We start from the raw sequence: 9,713 nt of genomic DNA, 5'->3' as shown, positions 1-9,713 counted from the left end.
CCTTTTTAAAGCCTTTACAAAATACAAAATACTCTTAAGAAACACCGAAAAATGAAGTATCGGTAGATGACTCTCACTAAAAGATCTTCTCAAAAAATGGTTTAAACCGTTTGAACGTTCAAGCAGAAGCTCAAGTTCCGCTTCCGCTGCTTCCGCTTATGTGACTGAAGAATTTGTCATAGTCGTGCCGACGGGAAGGGAGGTGAGGTTAAGTCGTCGTAGATCAAACCAAACAAATACAGCAATTATTTCTAAATAGTGATGGAATCGGAAGACGAAGCTGCTGTAGACTCACCGGATGACTCCACTCACGGGCACGATAGTGAAAAGACGTGCCATACATCAAAACAAGACGCTAGAGTAAGTTGTGGAGGCAGTGAGTGACTGTCTGTCACAATGTCAGGGTAATTTTTAATTCTTTTAATTTTATTAATTCTGAGTGTGTTTATTCTTCTGCTTTTCCCAGTTTCGACACAAAAGTGACGTTTACATCGCAGAAGGAGTGTACACAGACTGTGAGAATATATTAAAGCAGTTTCTTGCCAAGCAAACAAGTACATTTGAGGACTTTGCTACTATATGGCAAGAAAAGAAATTTTCGTTAATATACAGGTCTGCTTTCAAATTTAGGAAATTGGTAGCCACATGGATAAGCTAACAGTTTTCTCCATTATTCATTTTTTAAACTTTATGTTTCAGTGGCAGAGATTCGTATTCTGAGTTGTTGGAGTTCTCTGAGGAAGCGTTAACTATTGCGAAGTCCTTCATATTACCTCCACACAGTCAGATAAAAAGAATAGGTGCCTTGTATTTGATGTATGGATTGTATACACAACAGCCCTATCAAGATATTGCTAAGTTCCGAGTAACACCCCAAGAATGGAGTGTCATTTTAAAGTTTGTAGAAAGTCTAAAGGCTCATGGATTCATTGATGCAAACTACATATTTCATAAAATGTGTTTGGATGGAGCCTTCATGACGGTAGCTTTTACAAGAGAGGTAATGGCCAGTCGGTGGTTGAAATTTATTATTTAAATATTGTCTTACCAAATGTCTACTTTCATTTTTTTTCAGTATGGTTTAGAAAGAAATTATCGGAAGTACCTGACAACTTGGCAAGCTCGTGATAAGGAGCTAGAACCAGGTGTAACATTTTCTCTAGAAAATTTAATGGGTCGAGTTTACAGAGGGAGTTTAAAATCAGCTGCAGATAAACTCCGCACCAAATACAACAATATTAAAAAAATACTTGCAGGTAAGCCAAAAACAATTCACCCTTGTAGAATTTGAATTTTAGAAGTTTCATATAGCTCTTACTTTTTCCAGATAAACAAGACACAAAATTTCAAAGTCTGAATGGAACAGAAAAGGAGTTAGAACAGGTAATGGTAGATAACATTTTGTGCACAACAGATGGTTTCAGTCAAGACCTTGGTGAAGCCAAAAAGTTTTCAGATCTTGGTGGGTATATGAATTAAAATTTTGAGACCTAGAACCATGTTAAGGGAAGTTCAAGACTATTAAACAGTTACTGTCCTAATTTCAGGAGGTGGACGAAGAAGTATTATCAACAAGGCATTTAGTCTTAAGAGTAAACAAAGGGGTTCTCATCGTACTCTTCTTGACACTCTAGACGCATCTGAACCCTCAACATCACAAGCTAATTCTGAAAAAACTGCCAACTCCACAGATTTGAATGTAGAACTTGAGTCAGACTCTGAGGGTTTTGATCTTGAACATATTTTGCATCCACCTTCTTTGAGAAATAGTAAGAAGCTAAAGTCAAGGACATTAAGTCAAGGGAAATCACAAGACCAAGAAAAACTTCCATCAACCGGCCACAAAAGGAAAGGGCCCCGCAGTTATGACTTTGCCTATGAGGAAGTTACAGGGATGAAAACTAAATACCACCGCAGATCAACAGTCTCTTCCTCTGAAGTCGTGAAAGAAATTGATTCCTGCCAAAGTGCGGAGTCGGTTTTAACTATAAAACTTGATGATGTTGCACCTCCACCAGGAATGCCGGAGAGTGCTGAAATAGCAAAATTTAAGTCTCCTACATCTGTTAAAGGCAGAAGAAAGGGAAAACAAAATAGTTCTGTGACTGTCCAACCGTCTGATAAAGGTGATGAATGCAGCACAGTTGCAGGCACCTTGCCGTCTCTGTCTGCCATTTCTACTCCAGTTAAAATAAAAAACAAAGGCATTGAAAAATTGAGTACCGAAAAAGATCTGATTAATAATAAAGCTGAATCTAGCAGCACAGTGAAGAACTCTCACTCTTCTGTTGATGACATCTCTACGCCCCCTCAAACCAAAAAGAGAGGAGGAAAGAAAGCTCAAGTCAAAAATGATCTGACCTCTACTATGTCGCCAAAAAAGTCTTGCCTTAAAGTAGAGGTCCCTGGAAACAAGGGTAAAAAATCTACAAGGAGGAGTAAAAGTGCACTTGATATCACTGAATCTTGCTCTACTTCAGAAACCCCTGAAGTCAGCCCAACAAAATCTACAAGAAGATCAGCAAAGTCATGTGCACTTAATATCAATGATTCTTGCTCTAGTCCAGAAATCCCTGAAGTCACCCCAACAAAATCTACAAGAAGATCAGCAAAGTCAAGTGCATCTAATATCAATGTTCCTTGCCCTAGTTCAGAAACCCTGTAGGAAAGCCAAAAAAGTCTGCAAGAATATCAACCAAGTCCAGTGCAATAAGCACCAGTGCATCTGATAGTCAAGCTCACCCCAAACTACAGCCTTCACCTCAAAATGATGTTCAAGAGAAAGCTGAAATGAAAACTGAGGTCGAAGCTGAAAATACTTAGACAACCATATTTTTGTGGTGGTGTTTCTTATTGATAACAGCTGCAATATGTCTAATTATAGTTTTTGTATTTGTCCGTACTTTAAGCTTTGTTAAATTTAGTTTTGTAAAATAAAATTGTTTAGGAATGCAGAAAGTATTTCATTTTTTAATAAAGAACAATGCAACTTCATTTTTTAAATATTTTTTCCTTTGTACGCTATTATTCCGAGTTGAGACAGTCAGCAAAACTTTTGCTGGCTGCTGAGCTGCAAGCTTCAGTTTCTGGGGTTTCTAGTTTCAGTTAGAGCCTAGAGCCCTAGTTTCTTGCTTCACGAAACGGCTGCCGCCTCTACACGAAACGACTAAGACTAAGGCCTAGGGCCCTAAAGGGACTTAATCACCACATGTGCAATTTCTCATACATATGCAACTCCCGCGCAAACTCCCGCAGCCGCGATCGAATCCGAATCGAATTGAATGAAAATTGAACTGTCAATCCTTTAACTTTTGCAAAAATGTGAATGTCATAATGAATCGCGATCACCCCGAAGAATACTTGAAGTCTGACCTTCTATATGAGCTTTGTTTACGTCTGAGTAAGAATGAGAAAGGTTCGTTAAACTTGCTGTCACCCACAGTAGTAGATGTGCTGTGTTAAGGTTAGATGAAAACTCTTCAGCAGATGACCAAAAATAAATCTACGTTTATTAATTCGACTACTTCTTGTTGTTGGTAGTACCATTTGAACTTTTAATGGACGTGTCTTCATGTATTCGATCAACTGAGTACTGTACTACGCCTTTAATTTCAGAGGTTATGGGTGTCTGTTCTATTATGTTTATTTTGCCATAAGGCAAGGAGAAAAGTCTTCGTTTTTAAAATAAATTAACTTTGTTAACTATCAACATAATTTCGTTAATTTTTGTTGTGAAGTTCATTGATTTTCAATCTTCTTGATTTTTGAATGTGGTTATTTGATTTTAGGTGTCAATCCAACTCATCTGTTCGACATTGCAAGCAAATCACTGGACAAACACAAACCTGTATCTGATGCCTCTGTGAATGAGTTTGTTGTGTTGAAATCATCAAGAGGAAACTCTCCGCAGCTAATAAAGAAGACGCTGCAATCTTCCGGGATTTGCATCGGAAACTAAAGACGCATGTAAGGCAGTAGTTGCTTTTAATTGAGAAATTGGTTCTCTGTTGAGATACTTTTGAAAGCTTAAAATGCGTTTTTATAAGCTCGAAAAGATTCTGTTTTTTTTTCTCACTCATGGCTCTGTTTTCCTATTGCAGTGTGTTCTTAAGAAGAGGGCTGAAATAATTTCTTTACTTAGCAGCTTAAGTAACGTTACAATCCCTCCTGATAGACCTGAAAAAGTTTTGTTGGTAAGTGGGTCTTTTTAAAAATAATGTTCTTAACTTGCACCCTTGTATAAATGCACCCTTGGCCAAATGAGTGTGTGTTACTTAATCTGTTCCTATTTTTTTACTCGTTCTTTACAAAAACAAAAAAAAAAAAAAAACCTATCACTTAAAGAGAACGAGTATTGTGCTCAACACAGAAATGTGGTGATGTGGTTCATCTCGACATCAATTACACATATAGCCCCCATATTCACATGATTTGATACATTTTGTTATTGCTAACAACAATACTATGAGGTTTTTTATTTCAGTTTCTATGTAAAATTTTGAGAAAATCGAGTTTGAATGGCAGAAATGATGAGTGTAGAAAATTGTGTTACAAGCAGCTTCTGTTGCACATTTCTCACTGAAAATGAAGATAAAGCAACACTTTTTCGTGATGAATTTAAAGCTTAAAGTGCAATTAGAAAGTTCTCTAAGAGGTTTTTTCTTATTATTTATCTAAAAAAAGAGATATAGAAGGTTTTACAGATTGGAGTAATGGGTGTTTTAAAGTGATTGTAATTTCATAATATTTACCCATAAGGTATGTTTATAAGTAAATCAAAGTTAAAATTAAACATTTATAACTATTTGGTGTTAAAGTGACTAAGTTTTGTCAACATGTATAAGGAAATATATCGCTTTATACCATAAATTTGAGGTCAATGGTCATTAGGAGGTGTGACGATGGCGCCATCTATTGAGATAATAATGAGTTAAATTCTTTTGTTGACCACCTTGAACGAGACTGGGGACTTCCCGCCAAATGCGGAAACCAATCACGATGCTTGAATGTCAAATTATTTTAAAACCTTTTTGGAGGGCAAAAGAAAATTTATGATTTGCAGATGTCTACTTCTTCACTTGATTTCTAAACGCACAAACCCATCTCTCATTTGTTTCTGGTGAACCACATATTGTAAAGAACGAGTCCTCCACATTAGTATCAAATACTTTTGATATTCCACAGGTTTTTTTTACTAATATTCTTTGTCTTCTTGTTTTTTTTTTGTTCAGGAAATGCCTTTAAATACTTTGGCTAATATGGAATCGCTGAATTTAAACTCGAAAGGAAAAGCATGGGATAGAAACTGGGAGAATAACAATCCCACAAGCCTGCCAGCAAAGAAAGGCCCACTACAGAGTGCAGGTAAAGTAAACTTAATTTTATTAAGTTTTTTGAGTAGTAAAGCAACACTTACAATGAAAACCATTGTGTTTGTAGGCGCTGTGAATCATGTGTCCAGTCCTAGAGCAGTGTGGACTGAAGGTGCTAGTGCTGCCCCTGGTCCTTTTGGTAAGGCCTCTTGTTTTGTTTTTTGTATGTGTGTGTTCACAATAGTTCTTCAGGGACAAGTTGTCTGCAGCTTTTTAGTGTAATACTGAGAGCCCGTAATGTTTCAGATTTACCCAATGTTTCTGAACAAACTATTATTCAAGAGCTGCTGTACAGCTTCCAGGGTATTGAGGGCAAAATACTGAAACGTGATCCTACTTCAAACGGATTATATATCAGTCACAAAGTAAATATCTTATTTTCTTTCTTAACTGAAGTACGCACTCTACATGTCATAAGCTAATTGCAATGTTTCCTCAGTATCAGCTGTCAAGACCCCAACGTCGAACTGTTGAGCGTTTAGCAGAGATAGGATGGTTGCATAACAAACTGGAAGCTTTCCGTGATGCAGACAAGCACCGCTCTGTTAGTAAGGGGCTTATCACGCAGGCTTTGAACACTGAGATTTCCAATGATTTGTCTGAGTTTTACAGAGTATTGGCTGACCTTCAATCTCAGGTTTGTCGATAGTTTTCTCGGTAGCATTCCTCCTCTGTGGAATAGATCCAATGTAGTTCACATATGCTTGTTTTACATTGGTGGACTATCTGTTTATGCAGCTTCAGCAAACTGAGAGAACCATTGAGTCACCCATGTCCGAAGGGGTATCAAGAGGCTCTGCAGGATCCCTCAATCAACCTGGTTTGACTCTGCTTCAACTTGAAGTGCATATGTGCCAACCACTATGCCATTTGAAGTGGTTGGTTACTATTTGTGAAGCATGCCAAGATCGAAAGGGAGGCGCTCTGGTTTCAACTGTTCATGGCTTTCTACGTCATGGAGACTCATATGCCCGCAATGTTGCCCGATCGATTCTTGTTGCTGTTAGTATGATTCTTCTGAATATAATAATTTTTTTTCACATTTTTCAAAATATCTTTTTGGATTTTATATTAAAACATGTTGCAGGTGTGCAAGCCGCTTTATGCTATGTTGTCTAGATGGATATTAGATGGAGAACTTGAAGACCCATTTCAGGAATTTTTCGTACAAACCAATTTGCAGATTAAAGGGGATGATCAACTTTGGCATGAAAAATATAAAGTTAGGTATGATAACTATAATTATTTCTTGCTTCTCTTTAACAACTGTTTTCAGATCTAAATTAAAAAAGTGTTATTACCTGTTTCTCTTTTCCCTTTGATTTCAGAGAATCCATGGTTCCATCATTTATATCCATGATTCAAGCTCGCAAAATTCTAGCTACCGGGAAAAGTATTAACTTCTTACGTCAAGTGTGTGAAGATCATTCACCAGTCAACAGCCGAGAAATTTTGAGACGAGCCCTTCAAAATACTAGTGGTATGTTGCATTATCATTTTGCAACATAATTCTTAAGGTTGATCTGTCTCATAAATTTTAATTATGATTTTTCTTCTCCAGATGAAGCATTATTTTCTTTGGACCATCATAGCGATCTCCAAAGTTTAATGAACACTACTTATCTTGAAATATCTTCTAGGGTTCTTGATGTTCTTAACAGTAAATATAAATTCATGGAACATATGCAAGCTTTGAGGAGATATTTGCTGTTGGGGCAGGGTGATTTCATTCGCCATCTCATGGAGCTCCTAGAGTAAGTCCTCAATGCTGGGATTTTATCATTGTTGCTTAGATGGTTTTTGGACACTTTGGTATATGAAATTTCTTTTGTCGCAGGCCTGAATTGCGGAAGCCAGCATCAGATCTGAATTCACACAACCTAACTGCCATTCTTGAATCAGCTATTAGAGCTACTAATGCACAATTTGAGGATGCATCAATCCTTGAGAGACTGGATGTTCGCTTACTTGAACATAGTCCTGGGGACACTGGTTGGGATATATTCAGTATGGATTATCACATGGATGGACCAATAGGAACTGTAAATATTCTGTCTGAAAAAAAAAAAGAACTAATATGCTCCCTTACACAGAAATAATTTGTAATTTCTTTTACGTTTTGTTTCAGGTGTTTTCATCATGCACTTTGTCATACCTAATGCTCTTTAATGCTCTTTGGCGTGCCAAGAGAATTGAATGGATTTTGTCTCTCATGTGGAAGCGCCTAACTACTTCTGCAAAAATGTTGCCCAAGATTCCAGGTAAGATGGGTGTTTTAAATTCATTTATTTTCTTGTGTACTAGCACATTCTTAACAAAGGTTTTTATCCCTATGTTTTTCAGAGCTGTCACCTGTTCTCCAACAGTTGTACCTTCTATCTGCAGAAATGATACATTTGATTCATCAGCTCCAATATTACTTCCTATTTGAAGTTATGGAATGTTCATGGGACAAGCTTATATCCAATGTTCAGCAAGCTGATGGCTTGGATGATATCATTAAAGCACACAGCCAATTTCTTGACAGAATTAAGGCTGGCGCTCTTGTTGATGATTCTTCTGAGGTATACGATACATTACAATAGATCTTAAGTTTAATGGTGTTTCAAGTCATTTAACTATTTATGTATTTTTCTTGATTTAGGAACTATCAACGCAATTGCGAACTATTTTTGACTTGGCTCTTCAGCTTCAAGCCCGAGAAGAGAAACTGCATGCGTGTGTAGTTCGAGAAGTGAAGCGGAGGGCGGATCTTGAGAAATATATTGAAGAGCATGGAACCAATGCTGAAATTGAAGAACAAAACCAAATTGCAATCAAAGAGTTTGAAGCATTTTTGTCTTCAGCAAGAGTTGGGCTTCGTGTCTTGGCTCAAAGTTACCAGGAAGTAGTTAAAAAGTTTCTACTCCTTCTTACCACTCAGCCAGACATTTGCTTACAGCTATTGAGCTCTAGACTAGACTTCAACGATAATTACAAACGTCAAGATAACCGTCTTACTGCACCCTTGACCTTTCAACATAGGAGGCGCAGTGAAATTCCTGGGTCACAACCATCTCCATTATCCACATTCCGAACTCAGTCAGAGCTCTTGTGAACCAATAAACTTATGGTTATCTAATGTGTTAGCTGATGCCGACTTAAATCTCACCTATAAGTAGAATAGTTCTCATTAATTTCTAATTTTGTCTTGTCTTTTGATAACAAATGTGCCATGCTGGTGCCATTGTGTTGTATCTTTATGCGTTTTCTTTGTGTGCACATAACTTTCATTATATGCCATCAAGAGCTTTGATCTCATTCTTTTTAACCAAAATCACTTAGTTGTTGATTAATTTTATCCTGGAGAATGATTACCATCAAAATGAAATGCCCTTATTAATTTACGCTTTGTGAAAGAATTCACAAACATGTCTGGGTGAGATGTTAGTCTCTTTGCACAATCGACTTGTAGTCTCATCTGTTGGATGTACCTCAGTTCATGCTCTCTTTTATCGTAATATGAGTGATTTTTAAGGTAGTTAAGGCAGACTACACGGTAAACACGCTCTGTCTTCCCTGGCATTTGTAGGTAGCTTTTTCTTCTTAAAAAAAATAAAAATCAAATTGATATTCTGAAGTTGTCCATTAGTATTGTATCAATGTAGCTCTCAAAACCTGCAATTGTGTACTATACAAATTTTATCCAATTTTAATACAAACTAAGCCCTTTGAAAATGTCAGTAATGTCAGCAAATAGCCATAATGCCCGTTTTTGTGATCGATGAATCAAATAAATTTATCTATTCCAAGTTATGAGTTGTCACTTTTTATTTACCCACCACTTACTGCCTCCCTCCTCGCGCACACTATATCGGCATCGGGGAATTTATTGGGTCGGGAAGCGCAGCGGGCTGTCGGGGCACCTACCTATGCCCTCCAAAGAGTCACGGAAAAATATTTTGGGGTCGCAATATCCCCAGCATTGTAGAGGCAATGAAATGTATACACCACAAGTCTTGCAACGCGGAAAAGAATGGTAAATTTTGCCAAATATTGGGTACTGCCTGGGTGGGGGTGGTGCTCCCCGGTGCCGCCTTTTGATTCAGAGTGTAGCCGAGGTGAAAATGGCTGCTTCTTTGAACCACTTTGGACAATTGCTGGCGTACCCAGCCAGCATGGCCAGCATCACGCGCGTGCAGCAGCGCGGCAGCCGGCTGATTCCGAGCGCCGTTTTCGTCGTGTCTCTCTCGGACCCTTCCGGGACGCTCCTTGAGCGAGAGAGAGAAGGATGGACGAGAGCAGTGCTCGGAATGAGTCTGCATGGGGCGCGGCGGGGCCGTGCTCGGCGAGGCGTGAGGC

The 9,713-nt window shown here is 38.1% G+C and overlaps 2 protein-coding genes across 2 annotated transcripts; both read left to right on the top strand.

Annotated features, from left to right (window-relative positions):
- The first annotated feature begins 29 nt into the window (after nucleotides 1-29).
- LOC117641714 lies at nucleotides 30-2,994 on the top strand. The gene is made up of 6 exons (XM_034379265.1): nucleotides 30-360; nucleotides 467-612; nucleotides 700-1,000; nucleotides 1,076-1,256; nucleotides 1,328-1,462; nucleotides 1,548-2,994. Exons 1-6 carry the CDS (start codon nucleotides 262-264, stop codon nucleotides 2,663-2,665), a joined length of 1,980 nt encoding a protein of 659 aa, XP_034235156.1. The 5' UTR covers nucleotides 30-261; the 3' UTR covers nucleotides 2,666-2,994.
- Nucleotides 2,995-3,222: 228 nt separating this feature from the next.
- On the top strand, nucleotides 3,223-9,069 carry LOC117641712 (gamma-tubulin complex component 3-like). Its single transcript, XM_034379262.1, is given in 16 exon segments — nucleotides 3,223-3,415; nucleotides 3,789-3,875; nucleotides 3,878-3,966; nucleotides 4,101-4,193; nucleotides 5,232-5,364; nucleotides 5,440-5,511; nucleotides 5,619-5,737; nucleotides 5,812-6,009; nucleotides 6,111-6,374; nucleotides 6,460-6,599; nucleotides 6,701-6,852; nucleotides 6,934-7,126; nucleotides 7,210-7,414; nucleotides 7,501-7,633; nucleotides 7,716-7,936; nucleotides 8,017-9,069. Coding segments are annotated over 16 exon segments (2,634 nt in total). The 5' UTR covers nucleotides 3,223-3,333; the 3' UTR covers nucleotides 8,470-9,069.
- The last annotated feature ends 644 nt before the right edge of the window (nucleotides 9,070-9,713 follow it).

The sequence above is a fragment of the Thrips palmi genome, unplaced genomic scaffold, assembly GCF_012932325.1.
Source record: "Thrips palmi isolate BJ-2018 unplaced genomic scaffold, TpBJ-2018v1 HiC_scaffold_15, whole genome shotgun sequence".
NCBI lineage: Eukaryota > Metazoa > Arthropoda > Insecta > Thysanoptera > Thripidae > Thrips > Thrips palmi.
The sequence above is the reverse complement of the archived record's forward strand: the minus strand, read 5'-3'. Positions and strand labels throughout refer to the sequence as shown.

Bases quoted from the DNA above. Each gene is read 5' to 3' on its own strand.
- LOC117641714 (XM_034379265.1), top strand. From the start codon at position 262: ATGGAATCGGAAGACGAAGCTGCTGTAGACTCACCGGATGACTCCACT. The intron at 361-466 runs GTAAGTTGTGGA...TGCTTTTCCCAG, and splicing joins CATCAAAACAAGACGCTAGA to TTTCGACACAAAAGTGACGT. The intron at 1,257-1,327 runs GTAAGCCAAAAA...TACTTTTTCCAG, and splicing joins TATTAAAAAAATACTTGCAG to ATAAACAAGACACAAAATTT.